This window comes from Macrosteles quadrilineatus, unplaced genomic scaffold, assembly GCF_028750875.1.
Source record: "Macrosteles quadrilineatus isolate MER2022 unplaced genomic scaffold, UCM_ALF_1.0 Scaffold_8__2_contigs__length_117827958, whole genome shotgun sequence".
NCBI classification, from domain to species: Eukaryota; Metazoa; Arthropoda; class Insecta; order Hemiptera; family Cicadellidae; genus Macrosteles; species Macrosteles quadrilineatus.
The window spans coordinates 34750014-34777510 of NW_026542601.1; the positions used below are offsets into that span (position 1 = coordinate 34750014).

General features: G+C 35.4%; 1 protein-coding gene across 1 annotated transcript in view; it reads right to left on the minus strand.

Moving 5' to 3' along the window:
- The window catches only part of LOC129000165 (meiosis regulator and mRNA stability factor 1-like), a 49167-nt gene that overhangs the window by 14977 nt on the left and 6693 nt on the right, over positions 1-27497 (minus strand). The window contains exons 3-18 of the mRNA XM_054427103.1: positions 25210-25418; positions 24034-24177; positions 23060-23220; positions 22085-22208; positions 20478-20644; positions 17919-18034; positions 17126-17234; positions 16237-16354; positions 14991-15075; positions 14519-14640; positions 13817-13972; positions 12381-12529; positions 11733-11893; positions 10341-10540; positions 8654-8804; positions 7801-7964 (exon numbers count right to left, since the gene is read on the minus strand). Coding sequence (XP_054283078.1) covers positions 7801-7964; positions 8654-8804; positions 10341-10540; positions 11733-11893; positions 12381-12529; positions 13817-13972; positions 14519-14640; positions 14991-15075; positions 16237-16354; positions 17126-17234; positions 17919-18034; positions 20478-20644; positions 22085-22208; positions 23060-23220; positions 24034-24177; positions 25210-25418 — 2336 coding nt within the window. The remainder of the gene's footprint in view (positions 1-7800; positions 7965-8653; positions 8805-10340; positions 10541-11732; positions 11894-12380; positions 12530-13816; positions 13973-14518; positions 14641-14990; positions 15076-16236; positions 16355-17125; positions 17235-17918; positions 18035-20477; positions 20645-22084; positions 22209-23059; positions 23221-24033; positions 24178-25209; positions 25419-27497) is intronic.

The window sequence follows — 27497 nt, forward strand, 5'->3', positions numbered from 1 at the left end:
TATTGCGTAGTCAAAAACCTTGTAAAGAACAAAACAAAACAGTAGTAGAAAGTTTTGTATGCTACTGCTCGTGATAGGCCGGTAGGCTACTTAACTGATTTATCACAACAGAGGAATGTCAATAATAATCATTAACTGTAGCATTGGTTTTACTAGTTGAAAAAATCGTATTGAAAACAATACATTAAGTCATTATAAAAGTGTATAATCATAGCCAATTTAAAGATAATAAAAACACTCGAAAAAGGAATGTTAAAATAAGGATGTTGCTATTCTTTCTCTTTGGTTTTGTTTTTATATTCTTTCTTAGGTTTCTCTTTATCCAAAAATTGTACAATTCACCATAGTTACTTAGCCCAATCACAGCTTACTAAACATTACGTCGTCATCAGTCCTCAGTGAATAATATCAGTTCTCGTTCTCAGTTGCAACATAGCGCGCGCAGCGACAGCAGACGGAGATGTGTAAAACGGAGCAGACGAATGTTAGCGCAAGCGATGAAGTCACCTTTCCATTTCATTTGATAAAGAAACAGATTTTTCAAAAACAATAATGGGGTGGGGGATTTGTTATATCGAGGGAAAGACGTAGACAATTCGTTATGCAGAGGTTAAATTCGCAATGTAGAGGTTCTGATAATGATAAATTCGCTATATTGAGGTGTCTTATTTTAGCCGAAATCACTAAAAATTCGTTAAATCAAGGTCGTTGTTATGGTTTGTTCGTTATGTAGAGGTAAAATATACATTGTGTCTTATGAAGAGTTCTAGGGGATTTAAAAAAATTCGTTATATCAAGGAATTCGTTGTATCGAGGTTCGTTATATCAAGGTTAGACTGTAGTAAGATTAATGTTATAGACTGATTCATTTGGTATTTTTGTTAGGTGTCTGCCTGTCTGCCGGTCCCCGTCCCCGAATTTTTGTTGGGGCAAAAGAAAAAAAAAAGAATAATTTATTTCCAAAGAAACACTCTTATATTATTATATCGATTATTACAGAGGAATTAAAATGTTCAAATGAGAATTAAAAATTAAGTTGGCTCGCGACCTTTAAGAATAAAGACACAACAGAGCAATTGCCGCACTGCCACTAGCCAGAGCCAGGTCTAGTCGTCTACTGATAAGAGTAACAAGACAAAAGCCGTGACGCAACACTAACAATGCAAAGAAAACAAAGTCAAAAGAATAGAAAGACTATTTATCCAGACATACTAGTATAATCATTTATTGTTTATTCAATACCTAATTAAAAATATATTTTATTATTTTACATAATAAATTATAAACAAAAGAAATATCTGATATAGTGAACAGATCTGTATCTTGGTTAGATGGGGTTAAAAAAATATATTTCTAAGATCCAATACAATATTTACAACTCACAAATTACATTGAATTAATTTCTTTGAAAATAATCTCTAACAGTTTTGTGTTTTTGAATAAAGAAATGTATTTCTATGTCTCTACTTCCTTGTTTCATCACTTGCATTTTGTCAGCAATTGAAGCAACTGGGTAGCAACCGGGTGGTGTAAGAGGGGAGGGGGAGGGTCTATGACCTTGAATTCACACATCGTTGCCCGGGCCTGGCTGGTGAGACTGATTCATTGTTTTTGTTGACATACTACTACCCTTCCTTAAGAGAAAAAGGCCCTGCTGTTCCAAAAACATTGAGGGTAGTTTAAAAACATTGACCTGTGTTGCCAAGGGCACTAGGCTAGAAGATAGCATTTAACTTTCTTGTCTCTTGATTTAATATTATTTTAATCTTCTATATATTATTTAAGAGTTACTTTTCGGGTACCTAATTAGTTGTGATATTGTTTGGCTTTATTTTATGGATTTTTAATTCTTTTCATTCATTAGCTATCCAAATCAGTTGCTTTAGGATTTTAATCTCTTGCAGTAGGTCTATACTACTGTATGACATGATATGCATTTTTTAGTCCTTATTAATTATACCATAAACAATGTTTGTATGTTATTTACTGTTTTTGAGTTTTATAGGAAATTAGTTTACACAATATCTTTTCTTCAATGAGTTCTCCACTTGACATGTTGCTTCTAGCCTATTACTATTTTAGGCCCTATAAAAATAATGCCTAGGTAAAGCTGTAGGCCTACTGATGCCAATAATAATTCTTTATTTATGATGATGTAACAAATAATGTAAGTGTGAGGTTATTATACTAAGGAGGTTAGGAGGCAGGGAATGAATGATACATATTGCATGGTGGAAACATATTATTTTTATTTTCTTCTTGCTTGCAGTCCTGAAGCTGGTCCACAGGCCCTAAACTTGTGATATGTAAATTTATTTCTTAATGGTCTTTTTATATTAAGTTCCATTCAAATTTGTTGTAATTTAGCTACCGGCACCTATTTAGTTATTTAAACAGTTATTAAAATGAGAATGAATGTCTTGATAAAAAAAATATTTTCTTCTTTCTTGCAGTTGAGCCAATTCAAGTAAAAATTATGAAATAGGCAAGTAAAGCAGCTCACTGGTATTTCCAGCAGTTATTCTAATACATATGATTGAAAATAAATATTTTTTCACCTAAAATTCATATGTTAAGTATGAAATAGGCCTAATACCACATCAACAAAAATTTGTATTACACAAATGTGATACATTTTAATTATTGTTAATCCACTCAATTGACAATTATGAATAGAAAAATACCGTATTGCTTCGAATCGAGTTGCATCGAATCAAATCGAAAATCTTTTGAATCGAATCGTTGCTTCGAATCGAAAATTTTTTGCTGCTTCGCACACCCCTAGTTTTGAAGCTGATAAAACAGATGCTCTTTGCCATTTTTCCATCATAACCTCCAGTTTTTCATTGTCGTCTGTTGAATGTGAACAGCTGGAAACTACACTGGATTCGTACTGAATGCACTGATATGATTTTAAAGGATTAAAAAACAACTAGAAATTGTGTTCGAAATAATTTACCAGTTGTGAAAAATGTATGGTAAAATTGTTGCTTCCAACACATTTATTCCTGAAAACTCTTAACCTAATTTTAAAACCACTTTATCACGGCTATTCAGAGTATCTCAGAGTAAAATATGTAAAACCTATTATTTTAACCGTGTTGAAATTTGATTTACACAATCCTCTTAGGAGTTAAAGGTTTTAATAATGTGTGGCATAGCAACTGTGGTTAGAAATCCACGAATGTAAGATACTATGCTTTTTCATTATATCCCGTCAATGTATTAAAATTTAAAATAATGGTTTCAATACAATTCTGAGAAAAAACCCGCAAAATTACTGGTACAGGGTGTATACTATTTTATAAAAGTGAAATTCCAGGTTTTTTCCAGGTTTTTTCCTGGTTTTTCCAAGTTTTTCCAGGTTCCCGCGTATTTGTTTGGTTCCACTTAAACTATAATCAATTTAAGACTTGCAGCCTAAGTATACAATTTAAATTTACATTAAATTTGTTTCAAAGTCCAGTGAGCTAGTGTTGAAAAAGTAATAATCCATATTATAGTAATAATTTTCATTATCATCATTACTTACTACTTCATTACTGCAGTGGCCATAGGTACCCCAAGTGGTACTTGGCCTCGCCTACACATTGCCTCCAGCCTTCTCTGTCCTGCGCCTGGTCTTCATTTCTACCCAGCTTCCTCAAGTCCCGTCGCACCTGGTCCTTCCATCTCAGTTTAGGCCTGCCTGGTGGCCTTCTGCCTTCTGGGTCGTTCCTTAATACACTGCTTAAGGTTGTGCCATGTTCTCTTCTGAGGACATGACCCGCCCACCTAATGCGTCTGCTTTTCACCTCAGCTGTTATATCTGGGTCTTTATATAGCTCTCTTATTTCGAAATTATGTCTAATTCTCCAGAATCCATCTTCTTTAGTTGGGCCATATATTTTCCTAAGAATTTTGTTTTCAAAAGTTACTAAACGTTTTTCTGATTTTTTGCTCATTACCCAACACTCAGATCCATACATTAGTGTCGGTCTAATTATAGTTTTATAAACTCTTACTTTAGTATTGCGGGATAACAGCTTTGAGCTCAAAATTTTGTTACATGCATGGAGGCTTCTGTTTGCAGCATTGAGTCTGTTAGTTATTTCCAGTTCTTCATTATTATCATTTGTTAATAAGACTCCCAGGTAGGTGAAATTGTTCACTTTTTGGAAAACATGGTTTTCTATCTGCAGGACTTCATTGTCCTCTTCTTGGTCATCTCGTCTACCACATTGCATATATTTAGTTTTTCTATCATTTATTTCAAGGCCAGCCTTTTTCGTTTCCTCAATCAATATTCTGACTAGATCTTCTAAGTCTTGTTTTGTATGTGCTAATATCGCAACATCATCCGCAAAGGCTAAAATATTTATTTTCTTTCCTATCTTTATCCCTACCTCTGAACTTTTAACTTTCTGTAGTGCTTCTTCTAGAGCAATGTTGAAAAGTATTGGGGATATTCCATCTCCCTGTCTCACTCCAGTGTCTACTGAGAAAGCCTCTGACACTTGTCCTTCCACTTTTACTTTACATTTTGAGTCTTGGACACTTAATGAGGCCATTTTTATAAGTTTTTTTGGAATTCCCTGTTTTTCCATTACTTTCCATATTCTTTTTCTGTCTAAACTGTCGTAAGCTTTTGTAAAGTCTATGAAAATGCAGTAGAAAGATTGTTTAAATTCATAGTATTTTGCTATTGATTCTTTTAAAATGAAAATTTGATCTATGGTAGATTTTCCTTTGGTAAAGCCAGCTTGATGTTCTCCAATGATGGTTGATGTGTATTCTTCTAATCTTCTCTGTGTAATTTTTGACAATACTTTGTAAGTTACATTTAAAAGTGATATACCTCTGTAATTGTTACACTCCTGTTTACTGCCTTTTTTGTGTATGGGGACTACTAACGCTTCTTTCCATTCATCCGGTGTGTTTTCTGATTCCCATATTTTTGTGATCAGTTTGTGAATTTGTTCTGCTACGTATTTCTTTCCTGCTTTTAACATCTCTGCTGCTATTCCATCTTCTCCCGGCGCTTTATTGTTTTTCATGTCCTTTATTGCTCTTGTTACTTCTTCTAATGTTGGGGGGGTAATCTGGGGTTGTACATTATAGTATATTTCACATGGTTCGTCTTCTTTTTCCTGAATTTCTCCATTTAAAAGCTCTTGGAAGTACTCCCTCCAAACCTTTATTCCTTCCTCTTTTTGGATTATGATTTTTCCCGTTTTATCCTTGATTCCATAGGTGTTTGGGGTGAAGCCTTTTTTAAAGAAACGAATGGAACGGTAGAAATCTCTTGCATTGTTTGCTGTTCTATCATCTTCTGCTTTTTCTAATATTCTGTTGATCCACTCTCTCTTTTTTCGCCTCAGTATTTTTACAGTTTCTTTGGCTTGTGTTTTGTAGTTTTCCTTTAGGTGATCTTGTTGATTATTTATCCACATTTCTTTTGCTTCTTTTCTTTTTCTTACTGCATCACTACATTCTTCATCGAACCAAGGTTTCTTTTTTATTTTTTCCTTTATTCCACAGACCTCTTCTGCACATTTGTGAATAGAATTTTTTAAGTTTTCCCAGCTTTTTTCTACAGTGTTTTCTTCTTGGGGAGGTTCTTCATTTAGTGACTCTAATGCTTGAAATCGGTTTTTTAACTTAATTTGATATTCTTTCTCCTTTCTTTTGTCTTTAAATGATTCGATATCAATCCTGGCAACTTGATCTGACGTTTTCCTCTTCTCAGTGTTCAATCTTTGGTGTATGTTCACTAAGACTAGATAATGATCAGTTCCAAATTCTGCTTTTCTAATACTTCTAACGTTTGTGATGGTTCTTGAGTGTCTACGATCAATCAAAACATGGTCAATCTGGTTCTTTGTGACACCATTTGGTGCTGTCCAAGTTGCTTTATGAATATCTTTTCTAGGGAAAGATGTGCTCATAACTTTCATTTCTCCTGCCACCGCAAGGCTAAGTAATCTTACTCCATTTTCATTACTATTTTCATGCAGACTTTCCGTTCCAGCAACATCTCTCCAGATATATTCTCTTCCAATTTTTGCATTAAAGTCCCCCATTAATATTTTAATGTCATAATTTGGTAACTTTCTCCACTCTTCTTCAACCAGTTCATAAAAACTGTCCTTTTCCTCGTCATCTGCATCTTCTGTTGGTGCATATACATTTATTACAGATATATTTTTAAATTTTCCCTTAAGTCTAATGTTGCACAATCTTTCTCCTTTTGCTTCAAAAAATATCACAGAATTTTCAAATGTTCTACTCACAGCAAATCCCACTCCTCTTTGGTATCTCTCTGTATCACATCCACTATAGTAAATAATATAATTTTTAGTATTTATTTTTCCTGCCAAGGGCCATCGTGTCTCTTGTAAGGCGACTAGATCTAATTGGTAACTATGTAGTTCATCTGATAAAATGTCTGATGCCCCTGGTATCGCTAAGGTTCTAATATTCCAAGTTCCGAATCTGCAAGGCCGTCTTGATTGCTGGGGTCCGTTCCGTTTTTCCTGTCCTGATTCCGAGGCGTTGTGTAGGTGTTTCGTAACGAGGTGTTTTTAAGAGGTGGGTTGTTGGCCCAACATCATTACTTAAGTCCACGGAAACATCGTCTCTCTCGATAGCAGCAAAATCATGAATATTATCTTCATTTTTTATGAACACATTATCAACGGCGGCTAAATCCTGAATATTTCCTGCGGTCGTGTGGTCGCTTCCCACGGTGAGGTAAACGTCATCACAGTCTTACGTTACCATAGAAAAATTTTGGACATCTCCCGCGGTATGTATACATTATCGCCATCTCTCGCGATCACGAAAACGTAATCATCGTCATCCACGATCGCGGCAAAATCACGAAAATCTTCCGCGGCCGTATGGACATCATCATTGACTCCCACGGTCACGTAAACGGCAAAATAACGAAAATGTTCCGAAGCCGTGTAGACACCATCATTGACTCCCACGGTCACGGAAACGTCATCGTTGTCGTGCACGATCTCGGCAAAATCATGAATGTTTCCCGCGGCAGTGTAAACATCGTCGTTGATCCTGCGGTCACGTAAACGTCATCGTCGTTGTCCGCGATCGCGGCTAAATCATAAACATCTGCGGCCGTGAAGACAAAATCATCGTCGTCTTTCGCGGTCACGGCAAATCACGAATATCTTCCGCGGCCGTGTGGACATCATCATAGCCTCCCGCAGTCACGGAAACGTCATCGTCCGCGATCTCGGTAAAATCATGAATATTTCCCGCGGCCGTGTCTACATCATCGTCGTCTCCCGCGGTCACGGAAACGTCATCGTCGTCTCCCGTGGTCACGGAAACGTCATCGTAGTCTCCCGCGGTCACGGAAACGTCATCGTAGTCTCCCGCGGTCACGGAAACGTCATCGTCGTCTCCCGCGGTCACGGAAACGTCATCGTCGTCGCCCGCAACCGCGGCAAGACGCATTTTACGACTACAATCTTCTACCGGGGCTAAAATAAAAATCCCGGATTCGGTCCAAAAATCCCGGCTTTTTCCCGGTTTTTTCCAGGTCCCTTCAAATTCAAGGTTATTTCCCGGTTCTCCCGGTTTTCCCGGTTGGTATACACCCTGTGGTAGCTGCGTACCGTACTGATTTTTGTACCGACCAAATTTTGGTTCAGATTTGCAGACGACCCCAAATTTGAACGGGTGGTGTTTTCGCCTCAGGGGACCTCAAAACAAAAGTAATTTCCCTATGGAAAATTCGCTAAAATATGAAATTCATCAACATTTACATGTATTGACACACCAGATTAAAGTTACCTGTGTAACCAACAGCTCCAGTCGCCTGGACTGCTCCCCAGTACGCTGTGATGTAGAAGGCAGTGATATTGATTCTCCTGTCACTACTGCAATGTTGGCAGGTACAAAGCCCAGCAGATCCTCCAGGTAGCATAAACCGTAATCTTTGGGCTCCACTGTACGTCCTGTGGACATTTGTAAAGATTTGTAGCAAAACCTCACGGATAGAGCTCAACAGCAACAAGGCTCAGAGCTCCCATACAACGGGAATTTTCTCTTTTTAGAACCAATTTTAAGAAATAAAGTTTATAGGTCCTAATTAATGTTTAAGTTAACTATGCAAAATTGTTGTTACAGCAAGTTTGGTGATACTTACCAATGTTACATACGATAAAATATAATGAAGTACACAATACCTCCAATCATCCCAATCACTTAGGCCTGTACTACATTGAGATAATCCGATTGTTATCATTATTCAGGGTATTTTACAGAAAATAGGTCGAGTCAAGCCAATTGTTTACTATTGCGACAATTTTGTGATCATATTTAGCAAAGATTACACCGCGATTGTGGTGGTTATGACCACGGGAGAAAATGATGGTGTCAGGTCTACAAGACTGAGGCACACATTTAAGATTTTGCCATGATTGCAGAAGATGAAAATTAATTCTAAACAAGACCATGAAAGATGTTCAAGATTTTTCAAGATATCCGGAAAAGCTGAAGATACCCTATGTAAAAAGAGATAAAGTTAATTGTTGAAAAAGACCACACATTTTACTATACACTAAACATTTGTAAATACAGATTTTGATTTGTATCTTATGCCATTTAACCGAATACTTTAGCGTATAGAGGAGATGTACTATACCTAAAGTTGTGAACCACATCTGAGGCAGTTCACGGATGGTTATTTGTCCACTTGGTGTAGACAACAGCACTTGAGACAAGTCAGAGGTGAAGCGCTGCACTTGAGCGCGGTGAGTCAGCGTCAACACTCTGTCTGTCTTTTCTCCCAACACCTGTACACAGAACATGACTAAGTAAAAACAATTGAAGGAATCCGCTAGTTTTTTGGGAATATAAAAACATACATTATGTGGTGTCAACACATTTTCTATCGCCCTTTCTTAATGTTAAAATATAGACTCATGATTATAGGAGTGTCAACAGTAATTTTGGGTTAGGATCAAATACTTTATATATTTTTTTATTTAAAGAAATATAAAGAAAGTATTCTAGAGTATAATATTGTATTCTAGAGTGAATTTAGGCTACATTATTATCACATTCACAATTTTTTTATCACTGGCTTGGAACATTAACATTTGAAGGGCGCACGGGAAAAACTATCATAGTCATACAAACAAACTTTTCCAGAAACACGATTTTAAGGTTTTATTTAGTGTTAAGGAGTCTAAAACTACTTTTTATTCAAGTTCAGGACACATAATATGCTAGTGAGTACATTTATGTACGTATTGTACTATTTTTTTAAATCATTTTCTTATTTATAGTATGTAAAGAAAATAAAAACCCAAACAAATACATACCTTCTAATGCAATACCGATCATAGTCATCTGACTATGATCATTTTTCCAGAACATGGCCTATACCCACTAGCAATAGAACAACGTCACCTAGGCCTACTGATACATTTTACACAGTAATTACATGTATTTTTTCTGTACACTTTTAATACGTTTTTCTTACCATAATATAGACCGTGTTTTGATATGACACAGTGAAGAAATAATAAAAAATTAAATAACATGACTTGGAATACCAGGATCATCTGCTTCCTCACTCGACATTGTTAATCAATCACTTATTGTTAGTTAGTCAATCAAATACTATTTAAATAATGAAAAGCACTCTGATAACCTCAAAATGAGAACAGCATAATATAAACAACTCACTCACTGATAATGATTTCTAGTGCAAAACAGTAATGCCAACACATGGACGACTGTGATCGTTTTTCCCTGGCACGCAAAGACCATGATCGATATTCCCTTGTTTTAGATGACTATGATCGTTTTTCCATTGTATAGCTAGAATTCAAATGAGATTTACTCTGACTACGATCATTTTTCGCTGGTTTTTGAACTGCTTTGTGATAGTCCAATGCAAGAGCATTGTTGTCATGTAAATATCTAAAAAAAAAATTTACTATGGATCGTTTTTCCCGTGCACCCTTCATTTATTCAACTTGATGAACAGTTATTCTCTGTATCAACTTGTGTTATTTATTTTATCTTTATAAAAACAATAATGTGTTGAGTTTAGATTGTCATATTCTTAAATCATACTTGTAATGATTGAAATACCAATCATGAAGTTAGGTTCAAGGATGAAATAAAGCACAATTAATTTATTTGTCTTTGAAAGGGCTATTTCTAGGTTCAATGACTTCAATTAAAATATACTGATTAATATTAAACCAGACTCGTATAGGCTAATTAAATATTTGTTCAATCATTCATCATTCAAACTTTCCAATATTTAAGGAGGAAACAATAATAAGTCTCTGTCACAAAGTTACACAAAAACCAACCTGAATTGTGTGAGAAAGTTTGTCAACCAGCTGTACCAATTTGGTACATCCGTAGTCAGAAAGTTTGCATGGCTTCCCATAGGCTTTGTGGTATACAGCAATCACATTGTCAAACGCAATCTGGCACCTTGGCTGATTCTTCAACAGGTTTTGAAGATCTTTGGACAACTGGAGCAAAGGCTCTTCCATCACCGGTGAATCTGAAAAGTTCTCAGATTGTTAGCTCATTTAAAAATTATAAATAATACGGTAGTAAGGTTGACTATAGTCATCACAATGGGAGATTGGTATATTACATAATACAGGATGAGGCATTGAAACGGCACAATTTCGGGTTCAGATGACGGAGGGTTATAAGAATAGAGGGGAAACTACCTTAAGCTTCTAGACAAGTGGAAATTTTAGTAGCCATGGAGCAATGGACAAGTGCACAAAATGTGTATGCTGTAAAGGCATATTACAAAAATGCAGATAGTGTGGTTTAGAAGTGCTCAACGCCCTTTCCGTTGAGGGTTCAGTGTACCCCCACGGGCTGAAAGACATCCTCAAGGAAAGACATTCTCCTTTGGGTAAATAACTTTGAAGCCACTGCTAGCACCACAAAGCCCTATAAAACTATTTCAGACGTTTTGCAGTTGCTACAAAACATCAAGGGTGGGTTTATCTCAGAAAAATGTCAGCAAAATCAAGAACCCATTTTTATTGAAATTTTTTAAATTTAGATTTTAGGGTAAAAGATTCATTTCCACTCATATACTTAAGATTTATGTACAAAAATATCTTTTTTTCTAAGAGAATTATTTGTGATTTTTCAAAAATCGTGCCATAAAACGTTTTACTGCCTCACACTGTATATTAGTAATACTATTTACTGCCAGACTATAACATTCATTACATTCAATTAAGTTGGAACCAAATAAATTCTTGTTTCTTAAGTACAATTTAGTTTACACTTTGGAACAATATAAAATTTCTTGAGCACATGATTTCCATACACATTTTTTTCACAGATTAAAGACTAATTTAAGATTTAACTACTGAGTGGGAAATAGCCTAGTACACTACTGACTCCAGAAATCCTCCTGACCTCAATAGTAAGATAACACCAAACATCCGTCTCCGCTAGATTTAATAACATGTTGTTTAAATGCGTTGGTTTGAATACATTAAATAAATATCCTCCTTTTGAGTTTGCACATTGTTTATATAGGGTCTAGCTCTTGTCAAAATTGTGGCTACATCTGGCAACACTAAAGATTACTCTAGATTTAAACTTGACATGACGTTTTTTTCAATCTACCTACATAATTTTCTACATAAGAAAAAATGTCAAGGTTATGTTTTGTGGGTATCTGTGGTAAAAGTTTGACAAGCAGTCTATCAGTTACTCACCCGAGAAGGTAGGGGAGACGTTGGTCGCCAGCCGGAGATATTTGCCACTGGAGGACTTAACCACCTCCACACTGCACACACAGGTCACCAAGTGTTCTAAGGTTACACTCCTGGAGTCTGATGCCATCATCTCAAACTGTGCCTCATAACAATCCCGCAGACTGCAACACAGGGAGAACTTTTAGCGGAGAAACTTTCTGTTAGCTACTTCGGCTTACAATTAGTAAAACTATTCCTTACCCTAGATCAGAGGCGGTTCCAGGGGGGAAATATAGGGACTAAAGCCCCCCCCCCCTCATTGATTAGACCCTGAAAAATAAATGTCAACATACATTTCGTCCTAAAAACGTCACATAAGGTTTTTGATCCAGGTTTTTGATCCAGTTCTAGTTTTAAAATGGCTTTAAAATCCAAATTTTGTGATACCTGGAACCCCCTTCTTTTTTTGAAGTATGTGGATACCTCCCCAAAGGTCCCCTCCTTGACAAGCTCCTAGCAACGGCACTGATTTTGAAAACATACCATTCGTCATTTCAATTAGTGATGCTATGACAAAAGATACTACTAGACAGCACAACCAGAACTTTAAACGAGGTTCTGTTCCCCTACAAAAAAATCCCAGTGGTGTTGAATAATAAATTAACCTACCTGGAGAGGGGTATTCTGTTATTGTGAGACGTAACCAACGCCATGATTCTGGTGGAGAAATCACTTAGACGGACAGTGACACTGGCCAATGAGCAGTCTTTACTCTGTACACCACTGTGTATCCAGCATCTGGCTGGTTCTGACGAATCCTGTACATAGGCAAAGAGGTACAGCTTAGTTTCATGCCCAGAATAAAACAAAACCCATTATTGGAAGTTTAGCAATGTAGCGATCCCTCGAAACCTATGATGAATTTGGTATTGAGGAATCGTTAATTTTCAATGTTTCAGGATTTTGTATCAAAACGCATTCTAGAATCTGTAGCGTTCATTTAAATGATGATCATCTTATCGTGACTAAGAGTACTCCAAAGTTGCAATCTTTAGTGAATTCCCTGACTTTCTCTCACCTTCCCTGACTGTTTTTCTGTTAATTTCCCTGTCCACGGCATATTTTAGGTACTGCAAGTTTGCTTATATTATCATGAGTAAAAAAAAACAATTATTAATTTAATGCAAGCTCTACTACCCCTATAGCCACACTTACGCCTTCTTTTTATTAATACGATACCAAATAAGAAAACAAATTCTAAATACTTACAGTTCTAAGCGCAACAAAAATTGAAAATAAAAATTAAATTAACCGCACGTTTTTCAGTATTTTAGTAATCTCTACCGGAAGCATCTAATTCATTTCAACATAGCTAATCAAGCAAAAAATTAATGCGATCTAATAAGATTTTGGTAAATTTCCCTGATATTACATTATTTTCATAAATTTCCCCTTACTTGCAGCATTTTTTTTTTTTTTTTTACTTTCCCTGACCTTTCCTGACCATATACCTGTTTCCCTGACTTTCCAGGTCCGTGGGAACCCTGTTCCTTTGCAATCTTCATATTATTAATTATTAGGGAGCTGCAGGACGCAAGTCCCCGAAATCTTTGAGTTGGACAAGACCATATATTTACCAGAGATCAGTTCGGGCTGGAATTACCTTGAATACCTGCAGGTACCTCGAGGTACCTCCAGGTATTTCCAGGCTCGAGGTACCTGGAGGATTTGGAGGTACCAAATCTCGGGTAGAGAATGGCTTTGGGTAAGACAATGTATATTAGAGTTGTGTGAGCGGCACCGTTTTTAATCCCAGAAACAATTGTGCGATAGAAAATTTACAACTTTGCCATTCTCGCAGAAACGTTCAAATTTTTAGATTTATCACAAGAGAATATGTACAATATTTTTAAAAGGCAATTGTAGAATAGCAGTTTAAACATCCAAATTTTAGCCTGGCCTGATTTTGAACCCAAGACCTAAAGGTCAACATTGTTTACCCTAGCCGAAGCAAAAATGTTGTGACTGAAGACCCCTAAACAATACAAGATTCCGGTCTCAAACTTATTTTGCTAGGAAATATCAGCCTCGCCAAGTCTACTCACAGAGGAAGATGCAGGAGATGGGGAGCTTACTGGGTGTCCGTTAGTCATGGTGTCAATAGGGTGGAAGAAATACTTGTCATTTCTCCTTGGGAGGTTGACAATGGGCGGAGGCGGGATGGTAGTGTTCACCTTCACCACGGGAACAACCTTCTTGTCCTGCCAGAGGAAGATAATTAAGACAATGGCAATGACATAGTACTCACACTAAAAAGTCTGAATTGCTTATATTCTTACCAATAGAATGAGTAGTTTACAAATTACCAATTAAGATTGGAGTGCAGCCTAAATTAATTTGACCAAATATGAATGACGGATAAGTATAGCCTAGTGGTGTGTGATGCTTTGTGTGCTTGTTTAGCTATTATAGAACACATAGACATTATTTACTCCTCCTTAAAAACCCAAATTAAGGGGGAAAATACAATATTCAAATAACAGTACGTTAACCACTGGGAAACATTATTAAATTATTTTCTAATATAATGTATATTTGAGATTACTAAAACATTTCATTTTATGAGCACGCTAAAAAGGTAGACAAAGGTAAAACTTATTTTTAGTAAAATGAAAACAACAAATTAGAAAACTAACATAATAACCAAGCTTATATACATAAATTTGGTTTTCAACCAAAACCAATGCAAGACAAAAAACATAAGGTAGGATTAGCATTCACAAAAAAACACAATTTTGAACACTTACCAAATTGCTGGTGCTGTTTCTAAGCCAGTTTTCAAAAGTTGCGTTTGACTCTTTTTCTCTCTCTTCTCGGTCAGGATCAAAATCTAGCATGGAATCTAGCGAATGCCTTCCATTAGAGTATCCTGTATAAAACATTCTTGTATTAGAAAAGTGTTTAATATGTGTTGTCTTACATTACAATTATTAATCATTAATGCATTGCACTCAATGAGAAAGTAACTATTTTAAACTAGACTTCATGTAAAAACCGTGGTTTGAGACCAATACACTTTAAGAAAATTTCACCATTAAGTCATTTTATGGTAGGATGTAACTCAATTCGAGCTTGAGAAGGAGAATTATATTAAAAAGACTATATTTTACCATCTTTAATTTTCACAGCTTTTATTCCATATGTAATGTTGCTTATTCAGAAGTGAAAAGTAAAAAACTGCGATGAAAATATTCAACCTTTTAAAAACAGAATATTTACCTTCATTTGTCCTAGGCTCATAAGCAGGAAAATTACTTCCACTGTTCTGTTTGCCTGGGTACGATGAAGCAACTGGAAGTCCATTCTAAAAAAAATATAAAATTAAAACTACTATGTGGAATTTACCGTTTTAAAATCCTGGAAAACTCTGTTAACATTATATAGACGTCAATGATGATCAGTGTAACGAGTTTTGTTTGTAATTTATTTTCATATGATTGCAAGTGATGCTCTTGGTCAGTAGGAGAGCTACCAACTAACCTCCGTTCATAAAATTTAGGCGGTTTAGGGTACAAAATCCATCCCCTCACTTGATCCTACCTTTAAAACAATAAGTCAACAGCTGATGTTTACCAAAACATCTATCAGCAGCTAAATATATTTTAAGCAAAAAAGGTAGTGGGGGAACTTCTCATAACTCCTAAATTTTGTGAAAAGACTATAGTTGGTGATGGTCAAACCCAGAAATTAGCATTTCAGAACAAAAACCATATTTTGAAAAATCAAATCCTGCATATCGATTCCTAAAAGCAAAACTTTTACTAACTTTTTTATTAATAGGTCTACTTAATTTAAACCTTCCTGGACGGGCGAAATCGTGTCATCAAACGGGGAAAAATTATAGGAAAAAATAAAAATTAATTTTCCTTATTTGTGTTTTGTTATACATGTATACATAAAATAAACACAATGGAACACTTCATACTGTCAAAATAATTTTTTACTCGTTTTTCACTATGCAGATATATCCGCTACCCATCTGCGGATGTGTAGAAAAGCAGCGGATATATCCGCCACCTGTCTTTGAAGATATGACCATGACAACGTTAGGTAATAAATAAAGAACAATATATAAACAATAAATAAAGACAAGGTAGTGTTGAGCGTGAAACGTCGAGGAGGGAGCGTAGGAGAGGCCGGATGGGCGCGGGAGAGGGGGTGGCGCAGAAGAGGAGTAGGTGCGGGAGTGAGGGGGGAGTGCGGGAGAGAGCGCAGCCATGGAGAGAGCAGGAAAGTGGCGCCTTGGTACCGCGAAACATCTGGTTACTGCTCAAGCACCTGCCAGTCTGTCTGAAGAGAAGGAGGATATTAAATTGTCCCGTTGATTAACGGTAATTTCAGGCCTCCATCTTTGTCCCGGAATTAGGTAGGAAATTACTTAAACATGTCCTATCCTAATTTAAAGATTCCTGTTGTTTATTGTTTTTTCAAGCTAACGTGAAATAAAATCAGCAAATATACAAACCTGTTGTGATTGTGTTCGTTCCCATGTTGGTTGGTTGAATTTAGAATTCACTGGAACGTTTTCTTGATTGAATAAATTCCTGACAGGGAATGGTTTTTTAAACACTCCGTTGCTCTGACTGGAAAATAAAACATCTTGTGAAACTGTATGAATCAAGGTTAAGTATTGCAATTATTGGGCAATGGTGTAATGATGTAAAAAAGTTTCTTGTCTTCTTTCTAGATAAATATTTTTTGGGAATTTGATCAACTTTTTCAAATATTGCATTTTGCATTGCATATAGTATCTTAAAATATGTAATAAAATTATATGGTAATGTTTATCTACTGACATCAGGTATCCCAGTTGCCAGTAGAGTACCAATAGAAAATACTTGATTAAATTTGATAAGATATTAATAAAAATTACCACACTGAGCAATTAGTTTTGTTTTATAAACAATTAAAATGAAAAACTAGTTAGAATACAAATATTCATAATATGAAGTGAAAAATTACGAGAGTAGGCCTAGCGATAGTTACAATGATTTATCTACTTATTCATTGATAATTTTTTGATGTATTTGTTTGCTATATAATTTTTATTCAAACTAAAACCTTTTTTTTATATTACTTTTTTGTTAAATCATTATTAGTTTAGAAGCCAGATAACCCCTTGGACTACAATCAATTGTGCTCCGGATTCAACAAGCAAGCTTCAGATTTATTGGCGAGCACAACAAACACTCAGCTAACTTGCATAATTTTATTGATTACATTTGTTTCCTTCAAGGAATTGTACAAAGACTTATTTTCCAAGTTTGTTGAAACTGTTTTCTGGTTGCACCAATAGGCCATGCATCAAGAAATACCGTGACGTACAAAACTTTAAAGGACTAAAAAACACTCACTGATTTGTACTGTTGTTGAACGGAGGAATAGGCTTGTGAAAACTCCTCTGGTCTTCAACGTGAGGAACTCTTTTGTCTTCATACTTGAATCCGTTGAGTACAGGTTTTTCTGCAAAAGTAAAACAATTGTTAATTCTAAATGTAAACTTTTTTGTGAGAAAATAATAACCACAAACCAAAATACAAGACTGGCAAAAAAGTATGGAATTCTTTGTATACTTAATATGTCTCTCAACTTCGTGAACATCTTAACAAAAAAAAAAAAAACAATGCAGTAGGTTTCATTACATGTTTATGACTCACTCAGATGAACAAAGACAATAATTGTAAATTTTAAGTTTGAATTATTAACACACTTATTAAAAAATTCATATTCAGGATGGCCAATAAGGGATCAAAAGAGAAAGGGTGGGGTATAAAGTGATGAAACAAAAGTGAATAAAATAAGAGTTGTGGTATTAGCAAATTTCCCATATAAGCTATTTATATTTTTCATGGACTTAGGCTACATAAATCTAATTTGGGGTGTGTTAAGGGAGTAAGCTGGTCCAGTCGTACAAATTAGGACTTTGGTCCCCAAGGTCCTGGGGTTCATTTCACGCCAATGGACTCTCTAGGCCAAGCTTTAGTGTGTAAAGCGGTTCCCAGTTAGAGCCTACGTTTGATGAAAAGGGGAGAATGTAATGAAAATTATTATCGGTGTTGGCTACTAAGTTTACCCTGTTTAACCAGGCTTAATGGTTAGCATTTCAGTTTCGGTGTGGGAAAACTTCAGAATACTGTAAACACTTACTAAAATATTTGATTGGAGACTGCTCATTGGAGCGCTGTGGGTTGTTGACAATAACCGGATGGCTCACAGCAATCTGAGAACCAAAAACATCTTCTCCGTCCATCCTCTTCTGAGCCCTGCAATAACAAATTTCATCATTTGGAGTCTGAATTGACAAGGTATATTAAGAGCATTGCAATTTGATTTTTATATATTTTATAAACTGAGCAGAAATATAAGAGTACAAAAAACCCTATTACTGAAAAAATTCCATGAGAATCCATACTAACAATTATTCACTTTAGGTTACGGATAGTGATGAGTCAGTACTTAATGCCAAATGTTGGTTTCACCGGTTCTTGAGAAAAGTACAGGGACCGAGAATCGATGGTGAAATGTCAGTACTGATACATTTGTTACCAAATTAATTGGTTATATTCTTATTTACCCATTTACAAAATTCAAACTGTCAACCACAATGATTATTTTTCACTTAAGGCTATTTGAAAGTGCATATTTATCATGAAATATTATCAATAGCAGGCTATAGGATCATTATTTCAGTGTTTGTTTAAGAAAGTTGTCCTCTCTATCGTCAGCTGATAGTGTGGTGCAAACATCGACAGCAATTGTTGCAGAAGATAAAATAATGCAAGCTTATAAAGACTGGATAAAATAAATTATTTATTTGGACTCAACAAAATTATTAGGTACACGTTAAAACCAACCATATCTTTTCTTTATCTGATTATTAATACCATTAATAATAGTTACAAGTTACAAGATTATTTTATTTAATTCATACAGTTCTATAATATTATGGTACAATTACCTCTTCAAGTAATCTAAATGTTGATTGAGGTTAACATGTTAACAACCTACATGTTTTGCCGTAAATGCGGCATCGTCAGGGTTAAAAAAACAAAGATATCGATGTCACACGTAAACAATAAATACAGGAATACGAACATTTAATTGACATTGATAGGCCTATCAATGTCTACTACCTGCGCCGGGACCGTCCAAGTCGTGTGCCTGTGATAGGACTATCAATGTCAATTAAATGTTCGTATTTGTGTATTTATTGTTATCTTTAGAGGTGGGGGGTCTAAAATCACTTTTAGTCTAATGAAATACCTAATATTGGTACAGGCTCCAGGCCTACAAAAAACCATCACAGTGACCAAACAAAGCTTTTGTTAAATCTTTCTTTTTTTTTCAAAAAGCCTGCACCTTAAACTGTAACCTCAAATGAAAATGTGGGCCTATTTTCTAGAAATATTTGTTCAAAACATCCTTTCCATAAATACTTTTGTTCTAAATTTTCCTTAATACTGTAGCCTAAAATTAACTTAATACAGGCTATAGGTACAAAATGACTCAAAATTACTTCCTTCTAAATATTTAGTTAGAACTTAACAGGCAGTTAAGATATTATAACAAGTTTCCGGAGCCACCTTTATGTCCAAGGTTAGTAGCCTATGATAAATTTATTGGTTTAGCAGTGAATCATTTCAACAAATAGGCCCATACACTTACGGCCCACATATACATACATATACAAAGGCCCACTTCTGGTACGGTATTTGTTTTGATTTTATGTGTTTGGTTGTTCAAATGTTTTTTTGTACAAATTGGCTTTATTCTCTTAATCCCTCAATATAACCATCCTACACTAATGAAAAATAATCAATGTTAAAAATTGGAAAAGGGATATTTTGTTTTAAAAATAAAAAAAAAATTAAATGGGGTAGGTACCGATAATATTGGAACCGAGAATCGACTTTGGTTAGGAACCGGTACCGGTACCGACATTTATAAATTGGTACCGACCCATCACTAAGTTAATGGATGTAACAAAGAGCACAAGGGCCTAGGTTTTTAGAACTTTTTTTGGGAAAAGCAGGCTTATCTGAATGGGAAAGGAGTCCGAACTGGTACACACTTTGAGCCACGGAACTTTACATTTATACACAAAACATATCTCACACTGTCACTGACAGCATTTTCAACTAAGGAAGACAGAGTTTCTTCAGGTTTTAAGAAGAAGACAGAAGACTCAGGAGACCTGTTTATAGAGTAAAGTTGTGAGTCTTTTGTGATAGTTTGAACTCTTTCCCATTCAGATAAGCCTAAAAAAATTCCTCCTCACAAAAACCCTAAAAATTATTTAAGTTGAGATTAATTTTGTTTGGGATTGGAGGAGCAGGCTCCCCTATACAAAATGGCAAAATTTTCATTGTCTCTTAGATTTCGGATTTAACTACACATGGCAACAACAAAAAAAGCTTAAAGAACCAACAGAACGATCTTAATGGATAGGCCATTTGTGATTTTCGGAAAATTATTGGTTGCATACAAAATTAGCATACAATTCAGGCACTTTTCCCTAGTCATAAAAATTAATGTAAATATCCCTGCTTTAACTGGGCACCCTATATTATCTTCTAGAAGAGGCAAATTTAGGTCCCTAGGCACTTTATTTGGCAATAAATAAGTAATTTCATTCTCAGGACAATTTAACAACCTAGCTTTACTCTAAGAGTCCAAGGTTTACAATTCAACAGGCGTTCAACTAACCTGATGCCAAACTCCATGGAGCTGAACTGCACTGTAGCCCGTGTCCCCACCACTAGCCCCACCCTGCCTCCACAGTTCTCCGCCAACCGCTTCAGTCTAGCTCTCACCTTCCCCGCGTCATGATGCAATGGCAGCCCACTCACCGTCACTTCCGACGGCTGGTTTGTCTGTTTAATATTCACAAGAAAATGTAAACTTTGTAATTTTTAGTCTTTGCGCTTATTTAAGTAACTGATGATTCAAATAATTATTTTGGGTTTATTATTAGAGTTTTACAAATCAGACCTTTTCTGTTAGTTTATTGTCATTATTATTATTTCAGATTGAAAAATTAACCCGTCTAAAAATAAAAATCCTGTTTAGGATTGGGTTAGGTTAAGTTAGAATCAACATACAGGCTACTTTAAAATCTTTAATTGTTAATATTACTATTTAGTAGTATCGAATTGTTGACAAAATACCAAAAATATCTAGTAATTTTTACACAGTATTTACTACTTTACTTTCTGACTAAAATGCTTGGATAATTTTCTAAGTAGTATTTTTTCCAATTGAATTTGTTTGATTCAACATAGTATCAACATTCACCAAACAATTTGTGTCTTATAAAGACAATATAATCTATGTTTTTAAGCAAAGATATTGTGTTACACCTATATTTGATCTATAACTGAAGTAGGGATGGACGAGATTGGATTTTTAGTTCGAGACGAGACGAGACGAGATTTTTTATTTCTCATAAAATTTCGAGACGAGATCGAGACGGGATTTCCCTTCTCATACACAACGGGAAATGCACGTTCAAAATTTTTACCTGATTTTGTAACATTGTTAGATGACTGTTTAAATACAAAAATAATGATAATAGGCAAGAATATTTACAATCTTTTATTAAAAAACATCAGCATAACATTTTTTTATTAATCACGCCTAACTTATTAAAAATGCCTAGGAAACATAGTGATATCAGTTAGGATAGAGTTCAACTTATCCTAAAATAAAATAAATCATAGAATAAAAGCAATATTAATTTTCATAAAATAGTTACTTGTTTTGACTTTTTATAGAAGGCTAATAAACCTCACACTACTTACACTTAACAAAACTTCTCAAATGTTATTAAAGTAATATTATTAAAATAATTAAAGTAATATTTACATTTAAAGAATTAATTAAATAAGAACGCCTTCGCAAAGGAAACGCAACTACAACACGCTCCTGTATTGCGGGTATTGCATTGACTTTCTGCAGGCGTTTTTAATTTTTTTTTTTTTTTTTTATTCTCGTCTCGATAAAAATCTCGGCCAAAATGAAATCTCGTCTCGTGTAACGAGATTTAAAATTTCCCGAAAATTTCCCGAAATTTCGAGACTTGACCATCCCTAAACTGAAGATTACATAACAGTGATTTCATCGGACAGGATAGGAAGTGAAATGATTTTATCTCTTACTCGAATGACAAAATTGCTCGTCCATCATTTTTTACTTAAATTTTTTTCCGAGAATTAAATTTAAACAACTTTGGTTCCGTCCCAATTTAGGAGATAGCCACGGACACCTACACAATAAAAACGTAATAGTACAAGAACAGGTATAAGTAGACGTACGCTGACATTGCTTCTCATCGGCAGGTTGGCTACCAGATTACTGAAGCGGTAAGTCTCATGGGCACACATGATAAGCGACTCAGAACAGCTATCATTATGGACTAGTATCACATATATCTTATACCTGGAACAAATTAGTCAAAATGTTACCACAATAACTTCAAATTATTGTTGAATCTGTAGAAGGAAAAAACTAGAAATCAATCTTCTCCAAAACAACACTAAACATTACCCTGAGGGGTCAGTTAGACCTACTTCCTACACATGGGATGAAGAAAAGAATTTCTAAATAAAATTACTTTTGTAAATAAAAAGTGTTGAACTAAAAATGAAATTATTAACTTAGAAAATACCTGTCACACACTCACCATGTTGAATAAAGAAAGGAAATCTCTAGACAATATAACTTTCTGGAGATAAGAAATATGTTTTTACATAAAAAATAATGTTTAACTCAAAAAGACCTACAGACACACACACACCGAAAGTTACACTCTCTCTAAACAAATCTTCACTGGTAGGTGCTAGGTTATATGACCTGAAAGGTTAGTTAAAATAGCACTACCGTACCTATGTAATCTTGTAAAATATTTGAAAAATTCAGATATTTTTCCTGCTTTTCATCTGCTACAATTGCATAAACACGATTTTATATTATCACTGCAATAAGGTTTGGAATGGGTATCTCAAGATTCCATAGGTTACTCACGTCTAACATTACATTACATAGGTTTAAGACTACATAAGTTAAACCGACAAGTTTTAAAATCAAGGGAGGATAATCCAAACTCAATTTTTACCTAGGCAGAGGCGTTTACCTAAGCAGTGGTAAACCCATAAGTAAGAAAGGATCTACTACATTTAGCAACAATGTCTTGATTATACATTTTTTTTATAAGACAACAGTATGAGTATTTTAGGCTTATGAAAGACCTAAATCACAAATAGTACGGCAGTAACAAGAGAACTCTTTACCTATGTCTAAGATCACAGAGGTCGGGTGCAAAGTTGACGTCTCCCGATATGAGCACTACAGCCGAGCCCGAGCCGTGCGTATGAGCAAACTTGCGCATCCCATGCCTCAACTTCTCATCTGCCGCATTCTTACTCTGGGACGGAACGTGCAACACACACACCTGTAAACATACAAGTCAGAACATTGTTTGTTATTAGATGATATATACATGATTGAAAAATTCTGAAAATCAGTATCTTCTTTGTGAAACTATGTGACAAAACACCAAAGGAGTAGTAAAAAAATTCAACCTATCAATAAATAAACTTGGTAATTTTAGTGATATAGAGCTTAATATAAAAAGACACATTTTCATTGCACAATTAAAATTACTTAAGTAAAGATTATTTTAAAAATGTTTACCAACCGATTTTTTACAATCAAAATGCCATTGGATTGTCAGCAAGTAATTTAAGTGTCACAGTCTGTAAAAAAAAACTTAAACCCTCCTTTTCATTGAATTTGACTTTGAAAACTTTAAAGGCGGTCATATTGAAATTTGGATATTTATGGAAAGTAAAAAAAATATGTATAATAACTTATATATAATTAGCCTACTGTAGGACACTTATACTGTTTTAACTATACAGTAAATACACATGAATAATGGTAGTGGAATTTTAAATATATGAAAAAGTTGAATTTTTTAAGATAGGTTTTACATTTTTCAAAATAAATGCCAATGTTCATAAAGATTGGTAGAAAAAGTTCAAAGAAGTAAACTTTAGTGTTAAAAAATACAAAACAGCAGATAACTGGTAAACAAAGCGTTTTGGATAAAAATTTCATATTTGATTTTCTCTTTTTTTACTCACAAAACCATCTTCCAGAGTTTGATTGTTTACTTGGACAACCTTTGAAGATAGATTGTCTATCTGATGATTCAAAGTCAATGGCCAATATAAAAAAAAACTTACATTCAGTGTCTACTGACCTGTGCATCATTCAACTCATTCACCACTTGTTGTGACTCTCTGTTTGCATCGCAGGCCACCACAAACTCACTCTCTTCGTAACCCGAGAAAAATTCTTCTCGGATAACTTGAGCTACCCCTGCAGCTGACTTGTTTCTAGGTACCTGCAACATGAAAATACCACTATGATAATTTAATAATAATTCAAAAACATGCCAAAAAATAACTATCTTAAAGAACTGACTGATAGGGTAAGATGAGAAGTTAAAAGTCTGTAATTAACTCTTACTGGGACTACAAACTCTGGTTTTTTTTAAATCAGTTGGAATAATTACAGTAAAACCATGTAACCAAACCTTGTTGAAACCAAAATCTGGGTTAACCAAAACCATCATAACAATTCAAATTGGAAAATGAGCTAGACAACAGGAACTACAGCCTAGGTGAGTAGTTGGTCCGGCTAGTCCGACGGAATATAGAGCAGACAGCTTGAATCTCAGGGGTCTGGGGGTTTTCCCAGAGTAGCTGTTCAATGAGCTGACTGAGAGCCTGAGAAGCCTCGAGACCAGAAAATTTGAGAGAACAACGAAAAATCATCTTAATCAGTTTCAATTTCTCCATCAAAAAGTTCCTGGAGGATAATTTAGCAAGTAACTGACTCTCCTTCCACTCCACCCGCCAAGCTGTGTTATTTTATAAATATTTTTTATTTGATTTGCAATATGACAAGAACACTTGAGGATATTTTTATTTTATCAAAGTGATTTTATATTTGATTTTAATTCTTAAACTGACACAGGTTAATCCAGTTAACCTGGTCAAAACGAAGACATGGTATTCATAACTCTGTTAACATTATTTACGCGAGTTGCGTACACTACTTTATAACAGCATCTTTGTATATATAACAGCATCTTTATATAACAGCAAAACACATATCAACCTGTGTAAGCATACCGCTGCCAAGTATGCAGTGATGTCATCAGTCAGTCTGGTCTATCACTTACATATACTTCATACATCTTTGTTTATGTTTTGTTATATTAGGTTGGCTTACTTGTACCTGACAGTTCTCTATGTCCCAGAACACATGATAAAATACAGGTTCTATGTTCGGTCTAGTTAGGTTGGATTAGTTTAGGCTACATTAGTCTACATTTGGGTTGGGTTACAACAGGTTAGGTTAGTTTTCGTACCTGACAGTTTTCTATGTCCCAGAACACACCGATGGGAGGCAGCCTCTGTCTCCGGTGGTTGTAGGCGGTCCCAGAGTCGCTACAATAACCACCCTTACACTTGACCTTGCTCTGGCGGCCCGTAGGCGAGTGGTCGGTGTTCTGGTCCGACGCCGTGCTCGTGTCTGTCTCATCCTCCTCACAGCTGTAAGATACTGGAGGCCTACGACCTATCAACATTGAGCACATTCAATAAATGAAAAAAATAAATCACAATAAATTGGCTGACAAATTATGATTGTGAAGAGTTTTATTCCAGAAAAGGCTCTAGGCCAAGATTTTAAATTGTTGAATAAGGAGGATAGCAATATCAACTAGCTTAAATTAAAAAATGTAAGAATGCCATATAGAACATACAGAAGAGACATTGTGCACACAATATTTCAATAAATAATAAACTCAATCAATCTTTAAGTATAAAAGAGGATGTTTGTATATATATTTGTTTGGCAGTGATAAACTCAGACACCGCTGAACCGATTGCCACGAAACTTGGTACATATGTCATGGAATAGGTTTATACACCATCAATTTCGCGATCCGTCCAATCGGCTCCGCCCCAGTGGCTCTGGAGTTTCCCATGTTAACCTTATGAGAAATGGAATTAATGAATCTTAACAGCTGTTTCAATTATACAAGTTGGTTCTGTTCTATGATGTTCAATAGCATTAAAGTTACAAGGATTACCAACAGGGTGCAGCACTATTAATTCTTTTACATTTATGACAACAGCTAATTTGCAACCAAAAGGTGAGTGAGCGTAGCGAACGAACTTCAACCTGGAGGCGAGTTAGCATAGCGAACGAGCTAACCTGAAGGCAAGTGAGCGCAGCGAACGAGCTCCAACCTAAAGGTGAGTGAGCGTAGCGAACGAGCTCCAACCCAAAGGTGAGTGAGCCTAGCGAACGAACTTCAACCAGGGCGTGATTGAGCCATGCGAACGAGATCATCTTGAAAATTAAGAAGTTAAATGGGGCAAAGCCCGCGGGTTACAGCTAGTACTATATATTTACAAAGGCATTAATAATGTAAACAAACCAAATAGCAGATGATTCATAACTTGACATATATCAGCTGATGATAATAATCCTACATTTCTCCCCACCCAATTTAGGCGGAGTTCCCGAAACTATGTAAAACATCATTTTCAGGTCCCATTTGCATTTTCCATTGAGGTGGATCAGTTGCATCCTCTCTTGCTCTCAGCTGGTCAGCGTGTTTTTTCTTTATTTCTCCCCCAACTAAAACTGTGTATGATAGCTCTCCCGCCCTTTCTTGTACTTTTTTCTGGTCTCCAGTCCTTTTTTGTTTCATTTTGAAACCACACTTTTTGAATTTTGTTGTGAAAAACTGACGTGTCATATGTTTACTGGTGATGTATCACAATTATGTAACTTCTATGTGACAAATAAACGTCTCATTTCAATTCTTGTTTGGCAGAAAACTCCTTTTGTTTACATTTTATTTTGTGGCAGTACTTCTGTCACCACACTTGATTTTCTATTCTCTCTCTGCTATTACACCTCCACCGATCCAAAGCTGTTGGTAATCTTCTACAATAGAAAAGGACTTATGGCAGTTGTCCTGTGGTCTTTTGTGGAGTGTTTCGATAAGCAAGCTACACTTGTAAAAGTGCAAGTGATGAACTGAGACCCTCTTGTTTGCAAGCACTATCGACTCTTGAAGTGACATGACACATGTTATTGTTCTTACAAACAGTCAAAAATCATGAGACGTGAAGGGGGTGCCATTATCGGATACATTTTTTTAGGAACACCATACCTCAAAAACCAAGTAGCAGATGATTCATGACTTGACTATATCAGCTGATAACAATAATCCTACAGAGATATTGACTAATAAGTGGCAAGGTGCAATGTATGCAGAAAATATCAACGAGATAAAACCTTAAGATGTGATTCTTCAAGAAGCAGTACCAGTTAGGTCATGGCAATTCATCGGAGCTGATGTTTTTGAATAGGTAATGATTTCTTAGTAGTTGATGATAGTTACTCAGGATATTTTGAGTGTGAAAATCTAAGGAGCAAAGGTAGCATTACTGTTATCACACACCTCAAAAAGTACTTTGCAACTCATGGTATTTCAGATGAAGTGTTAAAAATGTCAGCTCATGTTGTAAGACAAGGGAAAGGATTAGAAGAAAACAAAATAATTTTGACTTGTGAAGAAGGAGGGATGACAGTAGTAGTTAATATGTTTATAACATAGACAATAGACAATATTCCTTT